This window comes from Archocentrus centrarchus, chromosome 21 (assembly GCF_007364275.1).
Source record: "Archocentrus centrarchus isolate MPI-CPG fArcCen1 chromosome 21, fArcCen1, whole genome shotgun sequence".
NCBI lineage: Eukaryota > Metazoa > Chordata > Actinopteri > Cichliformes > Cichlidae > Archocentrus > Archocentrus centrarchus.
Window position 1 is genome coordinate 13,358,522 of NC_044366.1, and position 22,727 is coordinate 13,381,248.

A 22,727-nucleotide genomic window follows, 5' to 3' on the forward strand; every position below is an offset into this window, starting at 1 on the left:
CTGTGATTTCACCACTACCCTGATGGAGGCTGAGCTGTGGAGGCTGTGTGTGTGTGTGTAGTCAAATGCGCATGTCTTGCTGTTAGTGCAAGCTGAGAGGATGTGTTGTGCGCACATATGAGTGTTTGTTCATCCGCAGCCTGAGAGGTTGTGGGTCAGTAAGGCGAGCTGGCCTGCTATTGTTTAAGGGAAATCGCATCTCACGCATGACTGTGGGATGATTATTTGGGATGATGGGAAATCAGGGAGACACATAAATACACAGCCACACACATTCATGAAAATTACCATATACTTATGAACACACACGAGACATGTTGGGAACAATACATGACAGGAGGGTGTGTGATGTAAATAACATGTGAACAGCATCAAAATAGCTCCAGCTAACAGTCACCTAGTCTTGATGACAACCACTGGCTGCCTGCAAAGCCCAACTTGTCTTATTTTGTAAATCCAGGCTGACAACAGCTCTGCGGGATCTCTGTGTGTGTCTGTGTGTGTGTGTGTGTGTGTGTGTGTGTGTGTGTGTGTGTGTGTGTGTGTGTGTTTGTGCGCGCGTGCGCGCTTGTGCCTGTTCCAGTTAAAATGCCATCTTTATTTCATGTTTTTCATAGACTTATTCTGGGTGAGAAGATGATATTGGATATTTTTAGCAGAAAATGACCCTAACTGTTTTCATATACTGATTTGATGTTCTCTCCCATAACACTCTACCCCCAGGTTGTATTTGTTCGTGATCACTTGCCACCCACGAGAGATGGCAGGTGAAGTGTCATATTGTGAAGAAAGGGAATTTTCTGGGTGTGTCATGGGCAATTTGGACTGCAGAGTGCAACAGCTTCTGTGAACTGATGCTAGCTTTTTCTCTCGGTTTGAGCTGCCACTTTTGTAGCTTTTCCTCAGAAGTCTTTGCCATGTGACAGGCAGACAAGCTAGGTTATATTCAAAGCTTAGACTTATCCAGAGCTGCAGGGTGTACAGCCTTTAATGACACAACACATGTACATGCATATGTAGAAAAAAGACAACTTTATGGGGAACTGTTTGTCTTGCAAACTAAAGCGCTAATTCTTGAGCTTGTTTAAATAGCAAACTATATTTGCCTGTCTTCTGCTGGCCAGTACATTGCATATTGCTATTGCTGTTGTTCTAAGCGTCATGTGTGAAGGAAGAGAAGGAATCAGCCACATCAAATTTCCTGTAAAACTGGAAAGTACACTTGATTAAACATGAAATCAGAGTGTATTTTTAAAGGCTTTGTATATTGTTTTTCCAGAGTAAGTAGCTGTGGCTCCATAGTGCAGTGGTTTACTCATTTGCCTAACACACAAAATATCCCTGGTTCCGTTTTGGGAGGAGACACAAATCCCGTTGGGGTTGCATGAGCAAGGGCATCCAGTGTTTTAACAAAAAAAACCTGCCATATCAAACAGATGGCACTACCTGCTGTAGCTATCCCTTGTGACTAAGGGAGCAGCTGAAAGTCATGGGGCAAAATATGAATACATCAATATGTTTTATTGGTTCTCATGCTATACATTATCAATTTTACCAATATGTCAAACATGCAGGTGCTCTAAAATCAATACATCATGACTCAGTTTAAGGAATTATGTTTATCATTTTTGTTTTTGTATGCAAAATGTAGAGCTTATTCATATAGAGCTTATGCATAAGAACTAAAAACTGAGGGGGTGAGTGAACTGGCCTGGGTCTGCCTACCAGCACCTATAGGTTTTCTTGAATTAACACCTTACTATTTGTTTTATTCAATACATGCAAAAACTGTGTAAAAATAAAAGATATATATAATACTAAAAATATATAATATATATCACCTTTTGTGTCCAGTTTCATATTACTTAGCTAACATTTACATCTAACTCTTAACAAGGAAGTGTATGAGGGTATTTCCTAAAGTGTTAGACTATCCCACATTTTGAACGCAGTCCTTTAACATTTAATGCTTCGATTTTAGTGTTTCACCCCACTTGTTTGTGGTTGTTTGTAGAGCCCAGCGTGTCTCAAAGGGCATAGCAGCATGGGCTTCCAACCCAGCTCCAGCTCCCTATGAAGACAAGTGAAAACTTGCTAAAAAAAACACACACTTTTTTGTAACTAACAAGGAAAAATGAGAAGAAACCCCAGGAGAGGCAATTCAGAGAGAGAGAACCCCTCCACGGATGGCCAAATATGTCCTGTGAGCCATGGGTGGGAAAAGGCAGTAGACAATGTGGGCAGAATTGGTAATAGCTGTGTCACTTCAACTGCAGTCGCTACAGGTTTTCTATGGGGAGAGAAGCCAAAGGCCAGCTTGTAAACATGAAAGTGAAACTTGAGATTTCTGCATTTGTTTGCAGTGCAACTGCAGACATCATATAACAATACCTGGCTTCACATTAGGTCTGGAACATTTTTTGAATATTGACCTTCACTCTGTTTAACAGGTGTTTCTGTGTCTTAACTTATAACGGAAAAGTTGACTATGTGCACAAATATTTTGCCTTTTCATTATTGCATCACCTACATGACCCTAGTTGGATGGATGAATAATCAGGAACTGAAAGAACAAATCATATCTATCAGGTTTGTTCCAAAAAGTCATAATCTACTTCTATGACTGCTTAATCATTGCAACTACTTTTTAAAAATTAGGCTGTAGAACCGCAGTAACTTTTAAAATACAATCTTATAGGCATTCTAGCCTCTTGTTTTGATCCAGCCAACCTGTCTCAATGGCCAAATATGCATGTTCAGAACTTCAACAAGCTTCAGACAGCTGATCACTTGACCATCCATTGACCTGTAATTCTCTCCTTATATTTTCCAAGCAACTGCCTAAATTAAACTTGGGCAAAGAAATCACTCTATTTATGGCACCTAACGAAAAGGTGGAACAGGCCTTCAAAACACTGATATATATATTTATGTATATAGTGCTTATGTATATGTGTATAGATTTTTGCTATTTTATTTTATTCTATTCTATTTTAGTTTTTAGTTTAGTTATTTGTTCTTACTCATCCTTTTCATTTTTTCTCTGTATTGGGCTGCTGTAATGCACTAATTTCCCCATCGTGGGATCATTAAAGTTTTATCTTATCTTATCTTATCTTAAATAGGATGCATTAATGGAAATGTGCACTTCTGTGTATGTAAGAGTCTGCATGTAAAGCTCTGTGGTTTCCATGTGCCTGTAAATGCTTACAAGTGTAAAGATGTTATAATGCATGCAAGATGTGCAGAATGAGTGCATCAGAGTGTAAGAAACAAAAATGTGTGTGTGTGTGTGTGTGTGTGTGTGTGTGTGTGTGTGTGTGTGTGTGTGTGTGTGTGTGTGTGTGTGTGTGTGTGTATGCATATGCATGCACATTCATGTTTATTAAATTCATCCCACCACCATTATTGCTAACTGTCTTAAGGGAGTGAATGTCTTTCTATTAGTAGATGTAGAATGAGGAACAGTGGGAGGGATATTTGCCTGCACCAATTAAGACTGTCATTAACTCTGTCTCAAACTCACACTCACACACACACTCACAGACACACGCACGCACACAGCGAGACAAACATGCACACACAGTATTTAACACATTCAATTTAACAGTCTGTGAGTCAGTGTGTGCTTCTCTTTATGTCTGTCTGAGACCTGTTGTCACTGAGACGGGATATGAGGAGTCTCTTTCATCTCTTGCTCTCTCTGTGCTTTTTACCTCCTGTCTCACACTCCAGGATTATGTGAACACGGAGAACCTTCAAGGATGTTTGTGTGTACTGCTTCCTTGGCTTCAAGGGCTTCAGCCACCCATCTGTTAAACCCAAAAAACCCCACTTCAGATGGGTGAAGCAGTCCACTCTAGTATTATGAAATGGTATCTGAATAACACACTAGTTTCTTTAAGTCATTTCTAAGATATCACTATGCGTTTTAACTTTCCATGTGTCTAACCATTTTAAAAAAGGTACCTGAAATTTTTTAAATTTCATGTTCACATGAAAATTACCTGAAGTAGGGTGCTATAACCCACAATGCAGTCATGCATTATGATTGTGACATAAATGGACGTTTGAGGTTTTACCCTGATATCTGCACTTTATGCTCCCCTGGATTCATCTTGGAGATCAGGAGGCCAAAAAGCATCATTACAAACTTATATTTTGTTGTTGGTTAATGAAACAAAGTCACTGGCCAAAGAAAAAGAATTAGGTAATTAAAACCAAACTTTATTTTGGGGGAAAACACACCTGTTCTCTCTAATGTCTCTACTAAAGAGTGGATTTGAAGCATTAAAACATAGATGCAGTGATCAAAAACTTCAATTCAAAGCATTGACATAAAGTGGGTTGGGGGTGAGGATGAGGAATAGGGATGGTGACAAGGGGCCATTATTACTCTGAATAATTGTGGTATGATCACGCATTTATGGTTGGTTAGTGGAACTTTCAGGTAAATTTGGATCCTTAAATGTAACCTCCCCAAAGAGTTATTACACTAATTTTGCTGAGGATGCAAAATTTCTCTGAACCAGTTTAGAGGTCTTTTCATACCGTGAATAAAATTGGAGGAAACATACTTACATGGAAGCTGATTAAAATGTCTAATTTTAATTAAGACCATCAAGGTTTTCTCATAGGGGATCGGTACAGATGATAAATATATAATCAAATTCCCAGCATCACATCTTTTCTGTGGGTGACACAGAGAGAATCTGAGTTGATATTTAATAAAGACAAATGCAAGTTAAGATACAGTCATACTCCAGTTTTAAATCGACAGTTGCTCATGTTTACCAGCACTGATTATGCTGTCTACCTAACCAGCGGGATGGCGGATCTGAATCATGTCTAACGTGATGTTTCCGTCCCAGTCTGCGCTGAAATGCTAATAATATAGGCTGTTTGGGCTGCAGGGAGTCCATTACGCTGACTGTATCACATCTTTGTCCACTGGGGGACACGCACTGGGGAATGCAGAGAGGAAGGAAGACTGAGAGGAAGAGAGGCTCACACGTATGTTCTGGGAAAAGTGTGTGTGTGTGTGTGTGTGTGTGTGTGTGTGTGTGTGTGTGTGTGTGTGTGTGTGTGTGTGTGTGTGTGTGTGTGTGTGTGTGTGTGTGTGTGTGTTGCGTGTATTGAATCTCGGACACAGCAGACATGTGTCACCTCAGCTCCAGTGCCGTCAAGCTAAACTGACATAAACAGCCCCAGGCGGCCCTATCAGAGATGGACTTTACATAACGGCTGAGTCACTCACAATCTATTTTTATGGCTTTGAGGTGTGCATGTGTGTGTGTGTGTGTGCGTGTGTGTGCATGTGTGTGCGTGTGTGTGTGTGTGTGTGTGTATATTCCAGTGCTTCTATATTTCTGAGAGCTAATTTCAGAAGGTTTACAATTTGACTCATAAAGGCAAACTATTGCTCAGAATAGTTTTAGTACTTGCCACTCCCAAAACTAAGCCCAGTTCAAATCTTAACCTGAAAACAAAGTTCTTGCCCTGAATCTGTCTCAGGATGACCCAGTGTCACAAATATGATATTCAACAGGATGTCCATACAGCCTTGTGCTGATGGTAGTGAATGAGACGGCACACCATTGAAGCAACTAATCTCATTTCTCGAACAAGAGTGTTCTCTATTTCTTTACTTGCTTCTTGTGTGGGTGTGTAAATGTTGGTAAGTAAGCAGATCCTCAGCAATAATGGACCGTTGAGGCTCCTATAATATACAGATTAAGAAACAGAATAGTAAAGAAATACATTCTCTATGCTTTCCAGCAGACAAACTATATAATGGTGACACAATATTCTAAGTCAGGGGTCTTCAAACTGCTGCTCCGAAGTTGCATGCGGCTCTTTTACCCATCTCCAATGACTCACTGTCGCGTTGACAGATAAATAAATACATAGATGAATAGAAAATCATCTTTTTAATTTTGCTGCACCTTACTTAGAATGGTTAGCATGAATCTAAACACATAAATGACTCATATTTAGATGCCCTAACTATGGATTCCAAAGTCACAGAGGAAAATAGAGAATTTAACAGTCTTCTTTGCTTTCGTGGCCAACATTGCTGGCTCTGCTGCTGTACTTTGGTCAAAATCAAGTTCAAGTGTTCCCATTTCTAGGTTACTTTGACTATATTTAAGGCTATTAGGCTGGTAATTGTTTTATTTCTCATCAAAGTAGGCTCCTGTTAAATTCAAAGTAGCCTGCATAGCTTTATAGCTACTTTGTTTCTAAGCAGGCCTGTACAGTTCACATTCATATAATAAAAAAATAAATAAGTAAGCAATTTAAACATTTTCTGTCATTCTATAAATTTATAATTGGAACAAAACATTTTATTATTGTAATGAATGTTAAAGCACCAAGTAAAAGATTTTAATCATTTACACTTACTGGTAATTTGATTGGCAAATTTATACTTAATATATATACTCATTAAGGTAAAATAAGATGCACTTTTTTAATCCAAAAAGTTGGGAATTTTTTTTGTTATACCAATTTTAAGATGTATTTAAATGCAAGAAAGACATAAATAGCTTAAAGAAGTAGTTATCATAATACTCAAATATGTTTTGAGGCTCCAAACAGATTTTAGGGTTCAAGAATTGCTTTAAAATGGCTCTATGGATAATAGAGGTTGCTGACCCCTGTTCTAGGTCAAGATATCTTTGGCATAATTGACCTGACACTGTGATACTGATTTTAAAATTTAATCTGCTTTTGAAAAGCATTCATAAAACTTTGGTTTTAGCCTTTGGTCAGACAATCATGATTTGATTAAAGTCGAAGCATGTTTATGGGATATTCTGATTAATTACCAAACCCACACAGCTTGACCAAAAACCAACAAAACCCCTAAGTAACACTGTAACTTAGTACAGCCTAAAATGTATTATTTATAATGTCAGGAAGTTAATTAAACTCATTTCACTTCAGTGACCACATTGCTACAGGGTGTGCATTAGTGTCTGTGTGAATGGATGGATTCACTTAAGGGTTAATGAGACAGACACGCACACACAAACACACAGACGCACACAAACTGGATTTTTGTTAAAGCTTTCACCTTAAAGTTGTTAGGTTTTGTTTTTTATTCTTAAATTTCACTTAGCATTTCATGACCCAAACATGACATTTTTCAAGTGTTACAGTTTTCTAAAAATCAGATTAAAACAAAGACAACAACTGTTTAAAAGTCAAAGTGAGCCCTTTTTTCTAGCAGCATGGCTACAGTGGTGTGAAACCATAATGAACTGATCAATAGTTGTTCTTAATTTAGCAGATAAAAGTTGTATATATATTTTTGTTATGGACCCTGTAATGATGGACGTCCACTATGGAGTTTCTGTGCTCTTTGACACATTTTTCCAACCCAAATAGAATATTCTGACATCTTACATTCATATTTATAATCTGGTCATGAGGCTTCTTTCATAATACTGTATTTATGGGGGGAGTATTAGTGTAGGGCTGTGAATGTCTGTAGCAACACACGCACACACGCACCCACACACTTTGCCATATACAGTTTATGCACAATGTGAGGCCTGAATATGTTAACAAATCCCTTCTCTACTTCAAGTTTCAATAATTTACTTTCATCCCTACATATTTTATAACTTCAATCTCAATTGAACCTGGATCTATCAAAATATATTAACATTCAAGCAGTCTGAACGAATCCTTTCCATCTATGTTGACTTCTTGCTTTAAAAAATTAATATGCAAGTAAAGAGACGAGGAAGAAGAACAAGAAGACTACCATTTTATATAGTCTAACTGACCTGGGTACAGCTAATTCAAGCACTGCTTGCTTGGTTATAAAGGTGCAGCTGTGATTCACAGTTTATAACAGAAGAGATGCTTATTCCAGAAAAAAGATAAAGGCTTAACACAACAACTGGACAGCCCATGTCTACAAACAAATGACGAAAAAAATGAAAGAGCACCCGTTTGTCACTCAACATGACAGCACCCCTAATCTTAATAACATTTATAGACATAATTTATAGAAACGCAGTGTGTGGATTAGCAAGAACATCCGTGATCCGGGGTTTGAATCCAGTGGCCAGCTGGGGTATTTCTGTTTTTCGCTTTAATGTTCTACCTGTACCTGTATGGGTTTTCTCCAGGTAATCTGACTTCCTCCCACAGTCCAGAGACATGGATCACCGGTCATTCTAAATTGGTCTTAGGTGTGAATGGTGTTAGCCCTGCCACAGACAAGCAACCTGTCAGGAGCACACCCTGCTGCACGCCCCATGGAAAATGGATTGGATGAATGGATTTGATTTGGAGCCAGCCTCAAGTGGTCATTTGAGGAAGTGCAGTTTTTTGGGACTTCCCCATTGGCTTCACTTTTCATTTGCAGAGGTTTTCACTTGAGCAGAACAAATTAGACATGGAATCACTAAATACTAAATAAATAATACAGCAATCTACTTAACTTTAAGAGCTTCAAATGTCCAATTTTCCTGACCAGTAATTATTTTTTTAAATTTTGTTATTCATTACTTGAATAGTGTTTTGGTTTGTGCTGTCATTTTCAGGTTACATTCATTAACATTTTCTGAACAGCAGCTGAGTATCACTTTATCCACCACATGATTGGTAACACGGTTGGTCCAAACACAAAAGTCACATTCATTTGTGGCTATGAGCACTGCAGTATTTAGCGCTATTTTGACACACTGAATGGAGAGAAAAACAATATTTCTCAGAAATGAAGTTGGATCACTGAGACAGGGCGGCCATAACATAAACCAGTATTGTGTATTTAAACAGCAGACTGGCCTGATTCTCTTTTAAATACTCAAGTATGGAAGCTTCTTTCCGCCACTGAAAAAAAAATTTATCTATTTATTAATTTTTTGGCCATCCATGTCAAATGCAAAACAGTTGATATAGAGATATAGTCATGTGAAGATACAACTTAAAAATCAGATTGAATGATGATAGATTTTTAACTGTAATAACATTTAATTATTTTAATGTGTAACACGACTGGTATTACTTTGCTGTGTTGGTGGTGAATGATCTTTATGATTCATCATTTCGCCATAGGGGAGAAGGTAAATAAAAAAATAAATACAGCAACAACTAAATAATTTAAAGGATTCTATTCTGTTTTTATTTTTAATAGTCAGGGTGTGTATGATAAGGGTTGCTTAAATCTTTAGCCCACCCACACACACTATATAAACTACTTATGCACTTACAGAGTTGGCACACCGCAGAATTACAGCTTACACGTGTTTAATGATTGAACACATTTTCAATAAACTTGAGTGAATTTCATATTCATGTGTGTGTGCACCGGTACTGTACACACAGACACACACACACTAACACACACACAGAGACACCTGTCTCCCTCGCTGACTACCACTGAGCCTTCCCTGCTCCACTTTTTTTTTTATCTGTCATCCAGGAGCATGTCAGTGTTTAACCCCCTCCCACGCTGTCTCACACAGACACACACACACACACACACACACACAGACACACACACACACACATTTTCCTTCACAGAAAACTGCACAAAGTCACTCAAACTTTTTTTTTTCCCTCTTTCTACTGTAACACACATATAGACAACCCAGGACACCAGTTCAGACAGACACAAACAGCTGGAGCAGGTATCATATATACCTTTCTGTTCTTCTTCTCTCTCTCTTGGTATGTCATTACTGAGGCTGTGCGTGTGTGCATGTATATGTGTTTTCAGAGGTGTCATAGGCTCACTGCATATTTGTTTGTGGCTCCCAGAAATCATTTAGTTGTCCGGTCAAAGAGGGCATCTGCCATCCAACCACTCTCCTTTTCTCTGCAGGAGAGCACTCACAACAGTTTAAGAGACTACAGGATTTCTTCCTCATGACTGCATCCAGCATTTAGGCTGCTCTTGGATTTTTAAATACTAGAGTGTTGCACCCGTAGCTCAAAATAAGAAGGTTTAAAATTTTTAAGCCTAAACTTGCACTTTCTTGGTGAGTTAGGGTGAGGAGATGCTAAGCTTTTTTTTTTTTTTTTTTAAATCCTCTGTGGTGTTTATGGAGAAAGTAGTGATGTGGTCTAGCAAGTGGCTAAACTGGAGTGTCAGCTGCAGTCAGCGATTATCTTTCAGTAATCACCGCTCTGTTATATGGCATGCTTTTTCTTTGTCCTTTTGTTACATCAAGGTGTGTAGCGTAAATTTATGTTGTGTAGATGTTAAATAAAATAAAATAAACTTTTTTCAGCAAACCACAACAAAATGAAATGTATCTCCCTCTATACATTCCCACTTAAAAATCAACATGTCCTTGGTGTGTCCTTCAAATCATCCACTTTAGAGCATACAAAATGTGTTAATTTTCCCAGTTAAGGGTTGGCTGAGATGACATAAAATGCTTTGGACCATGATGAAAATGGCAGGCATCTCACATATGTAATAGATTTATGGGCCATGTGATAGTCTGCATACACGTGGGGCCAAGGTGCCTGCAATATGAAGAAGAGAAGTGCTTCATTAAGCGTGGTCAGTATGCAATGTGTTTGTGTGTGAGTGGATGTCAAAGTAAATATCAATAAATCTTCCTAAACCAAGACTGGCCGCAGCACAGTAAAACAAGCTCACGGATGTCAGGGGGAATAAAAATGCACTATGCGTAAAAGCATTAGCGGAGCATATATGATAAGGACGCAAAAACATGGCACAAGACAGATTAGGAATAAGACGCACAGGAGCCAATGGAGATAATCCTGTTATCTCGTTGGACGTAAAATGCCAATGTGAAGCATCCTCGGAGACCAGGATCAACTGAACATGAACTAATGCTGCGGATATGCGGAAGGAGGAGAGGGGGCAATCAATACTGGGAAACTGGGGTAAACACTGTAATTCTTGACCTCAAGGAAGATCCACGCAGTTTACCGCAATGTCACCGGCGGTCTCCGTACTCCACTCATTGCGATCCCACACACGCGCGCACGCATGTTCCGTTTGACACCAGTTCGATGTCCCCCTCTAATGACATTGTTTCACCTTTGAGAATTCCCTATCAATACTAACACCGTGTCTCTAATACACAAGACATTATTTATGAATGGTCGCTGTCAGGTTAAGGAGCAAGGAAGCTGGGGCTCTGCTCATTGAGGGTTTGGGATACCGGATGCCTGTGGAGACGCACGCCGGTCATCACCTTTTAACCAGAGCGCATATAACATTACGCGCGACAGGAATGCGCGCATGTACACACACAGACACGGACACAAAAGATACACATATAACCACAAATAAAAAATCAAAAACACAATACGAGCATAACTAAAAAAAAAAAAGAAGAAGAAGACAAGCAGACTTACAAAATGAACCTGGGCTCTGCGGGCTTCTCTGTGCGATCCATTGTGATATTTCCGTTACTCCGTTTTAACGGAATCCTCAAATGCCGTGGTCGCAGTCCACGTCTCTGCAAATGTACCAAAGGATCACATAGAGAATGAGGAGAATGGCGAAGATGAAGAGCGCTACTAGGATGGCCTTGGTCACCGGAGAGATGAGCGACTGCATGTCAGGAGCAGAGCCGGGCAGAGCGGCGTGGAGCTCCGCGTCCGTCCGTCCTCAGTCTGCTGTCTCTCTCGCTCTCCTCCTTTCCTCTCCGCCGCTCCGGTGGCAACTGTTGAGGATGGAGCTCGGGGCTTTGCTGTGCGCAAGCACACACATTTATAAACTGATGCGCATGCACACGCACTCCGCCACGCGAATAGCCCCTATACCGGCGACCCAGGCGCGCAACGCGTGGGGGCTTCCCTTGCTAGAAGCGGCACAGTAGTGGGCTGTCTTTCCCCAGATCCACGCTCCCTGGCTGCCTGTCGCACATCAGAAGAGACAGAGACAGGTGAGAGTGGAGTGATAACAACCGCTCTTCCTTCAAAGACTGCAGTAGCCTACAAAAAAACACGTGAATTTTTTTTTAAGGTAAAACCCTGCAGAGACGTTTCCAGACACAGAATGGAAAAGTCCTAAGTTGCGCGTCGAGATGCTGCACTTGTCTGCAAACAGGTTGATTAGTATTCCTCACAGCGGCGTGTGTGAGTGTGTGTGCGTATGCGTGTGAGGTGGCTGGGCATGACAGGCTATCATCTTATCACGACCCTCCGTATCCCCCCTTTCTTTTTCTTTCTTTCTTTCTTTCTTTTTTTTTTTTTTTTTTTGGCAAAGCTGTCAGTCGACGGATTAAATTTTAATTCCATATGGTTAATACACGATTTCCACTTGATGCGCGCTTATGCCTATTTTGTTATATTACTAATCAGGCTAGCCTAGGGTTGGTACATCTTGCGCACCCTTTAAAGAAAATTTAATCCTATAATAAAAAGCAGATGGTCTACAAATGTCATCAAAACTCTTGTCACGTATGTTCCATCTGGGGTAATTAAGACAAGGTCGGAAATGATAAGGCTAGAGGATGTGCGCCTTTCAACATATAAATGTAAGATATACATTTTTAAACCCATATGGCAGATATGACCTAGGAACCCGGGTTTTGCAATTTCACTTAAATAGGGAACCTATTTTATTAAAAATATATAACGACTACATCACACCCAGAAGATATGACTAAAATAAACAGCTTTTTAATGTAAGCAACAGTTCACAATTCCCAAAGAAGGTCGAGTTTTTCTGCATGGTATTCCTATCAGATGATCATGTTTACCCACCATCCAAGCAATTCAAAGACATTAAACCACGGAATAACCGTGCGCTTATTTTAAGTTGCTATTTCAAAAAAGGCTCAAAACAATAATGAGATCAAAGTCTAGAAATAACTGACGACAATTAGGCTATTAAGGCACCACTGATGAACATTTAAGCTGTAGAAGTAGGGCACTGAAAGGACATTGTGAGCTGCATGATGAGGAGCGAAGCGTTCACCTCAACTACCACTGTGCACCACTAGATGGGGACAGATTTAAATTTCCATGCCCTGATGATGGGGTATTTGATTATTCCGCACACCATCACTGCACTGTAAGTCTTGGATAACAATCATGACAGCTATACGGGCTTAAGACGCGAAGGTAAGAAGAAAAAAAATGCAGCTTTTAATTGTTTTCCTATCAAACGTGTGCCACTCGTGCGTATTGTTGTTTGTCGTAGCAGCGAGCGAGGTGGTTAGCGAACGTTAGCTTCTGAACATTATGGCCTATTTCGCAGAGTGGTTGAGGAAGCTAAAGCCAGCTAGCCCTGCTAATAAGTAAGCGAAAGTTGCGTTTTTCGTTACATATGTCGTTTAATATGAGCTAAAAATTTGCTGTTGAATGCCACATATAAGGAGGCACCGCTGCTGTAAAGATGCAGTACCAACTGGATGCTACATCAAAAGAGAGAGACCAATGCAGCAACTTGCTAGCGGCTAGCTCATTAGCTTCAAGCAGGCCATAAATGTTCGCAAAGTAGGTGCGCGCATTGTGCAGCTTCCGGTGTAAGCCTTCAAAGTAAAGCCCCCACTGCCGCGCTTTATAGTGTAAGTTTGAGAAAAATACGAGTTGGTAAGGTTTAAACTGACGTCACAGTTTGTTTTCAGTTAGCTACTTAGAAGCCTATATTCCGGTATGTTTTAATTAAAGCATTATGGAAGCTTTTAATTTGAAGACAGCGTCGCTTGTCTTCCTGTGTTTTCTCCTGCTGTTTTGAATGTTTTTGGGCAGGTTTGACGAGCGCGGCTAGCTAGCTGGCTGGCTAGCGAGAGACTAAAACCACTTTATCCAAGTGACAGTGACTGTGTTTGCATACGGTACTAAGTGTCTGTCGGTGTGAGTTCAAACCCTGACAGTTATTTACCGGTCCCGCTGTCTCCTTGTTCAGTTTGTGTTCGCAACAGTGTCAAACCTGTAACCGAACGGTCCACAAGTGCTGCGGTAGCTAGCTTTTGGCCATGTTGAGCTCAAGTGATTTTTAAGGTTACTCAACCATCTAATTAGTACAATGTACTGGGCAACATCGGTCTCATACAACTGTAAATTTTATTGAACAGGCTGATCGTTGAAATACCCCATTCTCGACATTTAGCTGTGCTTTGAAAGAAATATACTAAACTCATGGTTTGAGGGCTTATGTTTATAAAAGTGGCGTTTATCACTTTACATTATAGTTCATTTTAAAGATACGATAACAGGTTTGAGTTAGAATATATAAAATAACAATTTCCACGCTTGCTTCAAGACGAACAATAAAAGAGCAGGAAGAAGAAAATTTTATGAACCTACCCTTTGTGCAAAAGAGTAGTTTATAGTAAGGTTGCAAAAGCAGAATGCCTCTAGGCATACATGCAAATGCACTTGAACACACAAGCATATACATACAGACAACTGTATATTTCATGCATTCACGTGCTTGAAAACAGAAGAGGAAAAAAAATATGAATAACAGTTTTGAACTGAGCTACTGAACTGGACATTTTGTACAAATCATTTGACTCATACTATGCAAGAATTTCCTTTTATATGCATAGATGTAAATTGCCTAATGTTCATGGTGGTTCGATAGTTTCCCTCCATAACTGGGAATACACCTTTGTTTTAAAGTAGTCTGACAAAAGATGTGTTTTTTTCTTGTGCTCAGCAGAACTGCCTCTTATAGCAAAAACCTGACGTGGATTAGCTGGTAATGTTCCATGTATTGTTTTGAAAAATAAATTCATAAAATTTTAAAGTCAGCCAGATTGTGGGATTTTACTAACTGATTTCAGAAATGCTTTGTTGAAGAAATTTTTTGTTTGTTTGTTTATTTTTGATGTAATATTGAAATTTATGATCATTCCTGATAGTGTACTAATGCCTAATTTATAAACGATGCTCAACACAAAAAGCCTTGTTCAAGCAGTTTCTAATAAAATCATCATCTTAAATCACTTTATGGTTTAACTTATAAATGCTGTCATAATTGTTGTCAAAGATAGGCATGACACAAAAGGTAAAATCAAACTTTTTGGAGAACAAGCTAATGGTGATGATCTTGTTCTCCAAAGGTTAAGGAGACTGAAAGCAGACAATAAATATTATCCAGTGGACTAAGTAGCGGGTGGAGAAATCCAAACAAGCAGTCTGGAAATGTGATGCTGCTACACTGACTGGGGTTGGACAGAATTACAGAACTGTAAAGTACACCTCTGGCTTTGAAAATAACTCAAGTCTAGACTTAAAGTTTGAGATATGGTCACTTCTATGCCATGGTAAGGTTTTGTTTTGTTTTTTAACATGGCTTTCTCAAGTATACTTAAGATTAGAGATCAGTCTTATAAATGGAGCCCTAAAGCTAGTTTCGTTGACTGCCAGTTCAGTACTACCATGGGTGTTTATTTTCATATCCTTTCATATTTATTTTTGGTTCAGAGCTGCCGTTTTGCTCGTTTAAAATAAGCAACCATGGTTTATGGGAAACTCAGTTAAGTTCCTCACATGCAGCAAGTTTTGCAGACATGAATTAAGCCTAAGCCAGACTAAAAGAAAAATTCAGTGAAGAGCTCCATTGAAAAAAAGTTTAGTCTGGGAGTTGACTTAATCCACGTCTGGGAAAGTGAGCCTTGATGTGCAGAACAGGGATCACAGTGGATATAACTGTTTCATCTTTGGTTTGCAGTTGTGTCATATTTCTTTTTTTTTTTTTTTATTTAACATCCTACTCATTTCATCGGTTTGTACGTTTGACATAAGGTTTTTTAACATTGGCTAGTTGTCTCTGTTTCTTTTTATTTTACAGACTCAAAAGCTACTCTATGTAAGATGAACACTGAGGACAAACTGGAAGGCATGCTGCTGAAGTGCAGCAGTGGAGGAATAGATGGAGGAGGGAGAGTCAGCCTGGGAAGCGGAGGAGGACTGGTGGTGATGACCCTAGGGGAACGATCGCTGGCAAACCACCCTCTGCTGGCTGAGGATGATGACGATGAAGACGACGACGACGATTTGACTCGAGGCTCACTGATCACTCACGACCTGGTCCCTCCAGAGCAGCTGATGATGCAGGAGGAGATGACAAAGAATACCGCTGGAGGAGAAGAGGAGGGAGGAGCCGAGGTGGGAGCGCATTTCCCCCTAAAACTCACGAATAAGTTTCCCTGCTTGCTTCATATGCCAGTGAGTTCATGCTGGTTTAGCAGTAGTTCAGATTTTCATTAGATTATTTCTGTGGGTACTAATACAGTCTCCACATGTTTAAAAGTGAGTTAATTTTTGCGCATTTTATGTGGACTTTGCATTGAACAGCTCAAAATGAACCCACTGGTTCATGCTCATAGAACATTAATATATTGGTGCACTCTGATCTTCTGGACCAGTTAGAATAAATATACAGCAAATGTGAACTTTTAAAGAGTAATTTTTATTCTAAGAATGTAACATTGAGGATAATCTGAACTCACCATCAGAGTCAGGTTTAAAGTATTCCCTTTCTTTAGGAACTTTAAGAGCTGGAATTATGTGGTCTCTGTTGTTTGCCTTGCTGTAATTATTACAGACAGGTTATTTATAGAAAGCTGCAAAGTGGCTACATAAATTTTAAAATGGCAGTCAGAGAATCTGAAGCTGTCCCAGGCCACCTGGCAGATGTAATCTTTCAGCATGTCTTAGGTTTTTAAGGACCCAAGGCTTCCCTCTGGTGTTTTATGCCTGAAGCAACTGTATGGTTGATTATGCTCTGCTTGCCCAGTTGCACCTGTCTGACCTGGATAAAGTGCTGGCTGGCTGGGTGGCCCTTAAAGTAGGTCATGTGCCATATTAAATGTCTAAATGACTATGGTCCTACTTTTACAGTTGAGCATCAAGCAGGAACTGAAGTTGTCTGAGCCAGCGGTCTATATAAAGAAGGACAAAAAGGCAATCAAGGATCTGACAACGTGTCCCAAGAAGAAAAAAAGGAAGCAGCGATCACCAGCAAAGGTGAATTCAACCTCAGCAGTTTATACATTTTTAAATAGCCAGTGGCACTTGTGAGTATGAAACAGACATTACAACCATATATGTGTTCTTTTATTTCCCCTTTGTAGATTCTCAGCATCAATGACGATGGCTCATTGAGTATACCAAACCCCAAGTGTCACGTCTGTGCTCACTGTAATGCTGCATTCAGAACGAACTACCATCTACAGAGGCATGTCTTCATTCACACTGGTATGAATTACCCTGACATGTATAAAAATATTAAAAGTCTTGCTGTGAAATTAGATATAAGGAAGTGCTAAGCTAAAGCTGGAAAGTTACCTTGAGTATTGTATGACATGCGACTGATATTTATATGCCTTACTGAAAATTTAGGTGAGAAGCCATTTCAGTGCAGCCAGTGTGACATGCGCTTTATTCAGAAATATCTTCTCCAGAGACATGAGAAGATCCATACTGGTGAGTAACAAACACAGTTTGTCAGAATTTAAAGTTTATTATTGTTATTATTACTTTAACCTGAAATAAATTGCATTTTATTTGTCCTTTCCTCTAGGTGAGAAGCCTTTTCGCTGTGATGAGTGTGGGATGAGGTTCATCCAGAAGTATCACATGGAGAGACACAAGAGGACTCACAGTGGAGAGAAGCCCTACCAATGTGACTATTGTCACCAGGTACATTGCTTTTGTTTGCTTGTAAATTTTGTGCGTTTGTAAGCAACCGAATGGTTGAATATTGTCATTCGACAGGCATTAAAGGCTATTTTCAAACCTGTAGTTCAGTCATTTTTAGTACGGACCAAAGAGAAACATTGTTACTGTTTTACTTTTACAAAGAAACTCTCCATAATGTGAAGTCACACAGACACAGCTGCGATCCACTTTTTGTTGGTGTTTACACACCTGTGCCGTTTAGTCCATTTAAATCTAATTCTGTTTCGTTTTCGCACTTGAGTGCTGATCAGAACAACTACACTGAGACCATTTGACAAAGATGGTCTCAGTGCGGAGGTTGTATTTGAGCTAGGTGTATGTAGCCAGGTATGCTTTGCATTCTGGGAGAGCGTGGCAGAGTACCATAGATGTGTAGAACACACAAACTGAAAATATTGTCTGGATAACTACAAATCTTAAGTTTTGATTCTATGTGCCGTGTCCACTGGGGTCCGAATGACATAAATTTCATCATCAGATGGTGAGTTTGTGGGTCTGTGCAGACATCCGTGTGTCTGCCTGTTCTTTGTGACCATGCAGACTTGTCTGCAGAAAATTTACTTTACAATGCACTAACTATGCATTCAACCCAAACAGTAGATTTCAAGTGGACTTCAGAGAAATGTAATAGGAATGACTACTCAGACGTCCAGTGTAATCAAGGCTTTAGAAGTAAAATTTCAATGTAGTCCACTTGTCCAAAGGATAGCACCTTCTTCCTGTTTTTCCTTTTATTGCTCCTGTCAGATACATCTGACCAAGTGCCCTAAACCTTCTGATGTGGTTTCTAGTAACACGGTTTAGTTCATTTAGAGTTCACTTGGAGTTTTCTCTGTGTGAAAATCAACCAGAACATGGGGAAAAAAATACAATTTTACAAACTCATCAACTGACCAGAGGAACTCTAGGTGTGAAAATACCCTGTGTGCATATTTATGTACTTGAATGGTAGGAGCTTGTGGTGCAGTGATTAGCACAATCACCCCATAGCAAGACGTTTGTTGTTTCAAATCTCCTGGTCAGCTGGGGGCCTCTTTATGTAGTTTGCGTGATTTCCCTGTGCCTGCGTGGGTCGTCTCCAGGTACTCTGGTTTCTTCCCACAGTCCCAGATAAACATGTTTGATTAACTGGTGATTCTAAATTGTCAGTAGGTGTGGATGCAAGGTAGATGAATGCATGGAATAAAGCATGTGTGAAAAAAGGCAGATGAGGTTGGTAGTGTAGAGTGCTTTGAGTGGTGAAAAGTGCTATGTAAATGCCAGTCCATTCCAAAAACAAACAGGTAGAGACAGGATGACCTTCTCCATATTTTTGTTTGACTTCATGAACTGATAGCACAGAAAGGATACAAATATTAAACTAAATATTACAATTGAAACTGTCTTTGATTGGCTGGTCAGGCTAAAGTTCTTCACTGATATGCTAACATTTTACATTTAGGTTCCTTATAAAGAACAGGATGCATACTAAACCATTTGTAAACAACAGATTTTTTTTTTCAGTGCTATTGTGAAATTGTGCAGTTATGTAATGTTTAGGCCATTTACCTTTAGACCAAAAACAGTCATGCCATGCCAAATGTGTGCTTTAACCAAATCAAACACATTAGGTTTGAAAACGCTATCATTAGTGCTCATTAAAGGTCTCTTATAGGTGTAGAAGGTAAACTGGAAGAGTAAAACAGTGAACTTAAATTTCAGCCAGATATTAACCCAATATTAGGACCAGTAATGAAGGTGCTGTTGTTGGTGTGTACTAGTTAAATAGGATGTCATGTCAATGAAAGTATATGGACTTTAAAGAATAAAAAGTAGAACGTGTTTTAATGAACCACTGGATGTTTTTTGTTTTTGTTTTTTGTTCCATAATACGTATAAAATATATGCATTGTGTCCTCTTTCTGCAGTACTTTTCCAGAACAGACCGGGTTTTAAAGCACAGAAGAATGTGTCACGAGAACAGAGAGCGAAAGGCAAACAAGAGTGCCGGTAAAGTGGGACCTTTGCGTGAAGCAGACTCTTTAGGGCCTCCCTTTGTTGCCAAAGAGTGTTCGCTGCCCAAGAAAAAGCGCCAAAAGTGTGCAGACAAGAGTTCAGGAGCTTCCACTACTGCCCAAACGGAAGGGCACACTTTTGCTGTTGTTGAAACAGAGGAGAAAGAGGAGCAGAAGGAAGGTCTTTCTCTATATGCTGTGTCTTCAAAAGTCAAACATGAGTATGTGATTGCTGACTACTCTGTGGACCTTCCTGAAGAAACAGCTAATCAACACCAAGAGGGAGAAGTCTCATCAGAAGAAACAACTTCTCCTAAGTTAGTTCTGAAGAAAGTCCCCAAGCGGAGTCATAAGCAGTCTAGTGAACAAACTCCTCCTTGCTTGTCCAGTTTGCCCTCTTTTGAGGAAAATACTAAGGTCACACAGTACACCTTTGAAATTGTCGACAAGCAAGGCCTCTTAGATGTAGAAGGTAACAGTGAACTCGAGTCAGTTGAAACTCTTCAAGGAGGACAAACAAAACCAGCAGCCAACAGCACAAACTATGATGACGCCATGCAGTTTCTCAAGAAGAAGCGTTACCTTCAAGCTGCGATGGCCAATAACAGCCGGGATTATGGCCTGAACTCGAGCAGCATCTCCTCTCAGCCGCCTGTTACACAAACTGTGGTGTCAACCGTCATCGACGAAACTGTCCCTGCCACCATTCTGGAGCCCCAACCCATGAACACAGAGATTAAAACTCCTCATGACAAGAATGTTTTGCCTGATGAGGTTCTTCAGACGCTGTTGGACCACTACTCCAACAAAGCTAATGGGCAGTCAGACATTTCTTTCAGTGTGGCTGACACAGAGGTGACCTCAAGTATATCTATTAATTCCTCCGATGTTTCCGACAGCAGCCCTGTGGAGAGCCTTGGCACGTCCAGTGCCCAGGCTCAGCCACCTACTGAGAAAGTGAGTCTCTTGCAAGAATACTCCAAATTTCTCCAGCAAGCACTGGAGAGAACCAGCCAGAATGACAGCTACCTGACCAGCCAGAGCCTCAGCTTGGTCTCTGAAAACCCCACTTTAGCTGGACAGCCTCTGTTCTCTACAGAGAAACAGTTTCCTTCTCCCAGCAGGTTCAAATCAGGGATGAGCTCTCCGCTAAGGTCTACATTAGAGAAACCTCACTTTGGGTTGCTGGTCGGGGACTCCCAGCACTCATTTTCATTTTCAGGTGACGAGACCACCCCTCCCTCTGCAGTGTCCCCAGCTGAGGAGGACTTTCTGGAGCAGGTCTCACCCTCAAAAAAGACTGACTCTTCACAAGGGATCCTTCAGACTTTTCAAATAAGCTCCTTTGATCAGAACTTCAAATCTCATTTCCAGACGTCAAGATCTGGATCCTCCTCACAGTTTACTGTTGCCAATGGACAAGTTCGAGGACACAGCACAGAATTCTCAGAATTCCCTTTAGTTCGAGTCACTGAGACCAGGTCTCAACTGAACTCCTCCCCTGATGTTTCAACCAGTGAATCATTTGGCTGATGAAATGGAGGTGGGAGCGTTCATTTCTGTTCATAATTTCTGTGGCACTTTATCTCGTCTTTCCTGTTTTGCCAAATCAAATCCCACTGCAAACAAGGGGTCTTTTTGTAAAGCTTTTTTTTTGGGGGGGGGGGGGTGTCGGGTCTAAGTTTCTTAAACAGGAATACAGAAAAATGATAATCATACCATAATTAGCATTTCCCCTATGGAAAAAAAAAAAAAACTTTCTCCAGAATGTACATTATGAGATTAAGCGACCAAAGTGTAATGCAGGAGATTAATATTCTCTCATTCCATTGCCATTATTTTTAATGTTGGTGTCAATCATTTTGCCTTGCACAGTTAACGATCATGTCACTCTTGCTGCTTAATGCAATATTTACACTTATTAAAATGTAGGTTGCATCTTTGTACACCTTTATTTTCCTAGTTTGACTGCTTTGGGGGATGAGTGGTGCGGGGATATACAAATCTATCGTTATTCCCCTTTTTGTGTTTTATTTTTTCTAAAGTAAAAAGTATATCAAAGTCAGGTGCAAGAAAATCTAAGAAGAAATGACCTATTATATATTATGGGACGCAAAATAAAAGCAAGTGAGGATAGAAAATAGCGCAACTGTAAAAAATGCGATCAGGAAAATGCAACCTGAGCAAAAATGAAATGGGGCTACGTAAGTTTGTTCTGCCCCAATGAGGCCCCTTTCCCCCATGGCAGTGGTAGGTTTTTTTGCTTTGTTTTGTTTTTTTTAACTGTAGCTACCTCCCCTTGTTTTTGTGATTACCCCACCACCACCACCACAACTGGTAGAGCCTTTTTATTCCAGCAATTAAATTGTCTACTGATACAAAGATGACAACACAGTAATTCAGTCAAACTTTACTTCATGTTAAAGTTGCTTTTTTCTCACCTAAAGTGGGTAACGCTGCAGGATGTGTGTAATGAACGGTACAGGACAGATTTCACTGATTGTGTTTAAGCTATCTGGGATCTAGTTCACTCTCCATTTTGCAGATTGGGTTTAATTTGGGTAATCATGAGGATTAATGTGTTCCATTTGTGGCTGGATTTCTGGGCAGTTCTTCCAAACATGACTAGTGCAGGATAGGCTTTGTGATTACATGGCTGCGCTGCACTATATGGAAAACCTTGTTTTGTTTTTTTTTTAAAAAAAAAAAACAAAAGTTTTTGTCATCCCCAGACAAAAGGTTTTGGGTGTCAAATAGCTGCACACATTTAATGGTTGCAGGATAATTCATAGGTTCTATAGTTAACATACTTAAAAGGATTCAGGATTGTGCTTAGTGTTCACACAGTTTGCACATTTTTCACATGTATGTACATTTATATTAGATTATAACAGTGCGTATAAATCACTTTTAAGAGATTAGTGAGACTAACCACTTAATTAGTTTAATTAGGAATTCAAACTAATTCACTTGTCTTTTGCCACTTAAAAGGATGCTCTCGTAAGGGAAACTAACTTGAAGTTTAGATCCCCTTGTATTTAAGAGAACTTGATTGAAATGAACTTTCTGAAACATATAGCATCAATG

The 22,727-nt window shown here is 39.8% G+C and overlaps 2 protein-coding genes across 2 annotated transcripts in view; one reads left to right on the forward strand and one right to left on the reverse strand.

Annotated features, from left to right (window-relative positions):
• Positions 1-11,866, reverse strand: part of LOC115800592 (dehydrogenase/reductase SDR family member on chromosome X) — a 55,588-nt gene extending 43,722 nt beyond the window's left edge. Inside the window, exon 1 of the mRNA XM_030758051.1 lies at positions 11,359-11,866. The gene's annotated coding sequence lies outside the window, so the exon portion shown is untranslated. The remainder of the gene's footprint in view (positions 1-11,358) is intronic.
• Positions 11,867-12,947: 1,081 nt separating this feature from the next.
• On the forward strand, positions 12,948-21,281 carry znf148 (zinc finger protein 148). The gene is made up of 7 exons (XM_030757501.1): positions 12,948-13,074; positions 15,755-16,071; positions 16,807-16,932; positions 17,040-17,163; positions 17,308-17,391; positions 17,489-17,607; positions 19,554-21,281. Exons 2-7 carry the CDS (start codon positions 15,778-15,780, stop codon positions 21,171-21,173), a joined length of 2,367 nt encoding a protein of 788 aa, XP_030613361.1. The 5' UTR covers positions 12,948-13,074; positions 15,755-15,777; the 3' UTR covers positions 21,174-21,281.
• Positions 21,282-22,727: the final 1,446 nt, after the last annotated feature.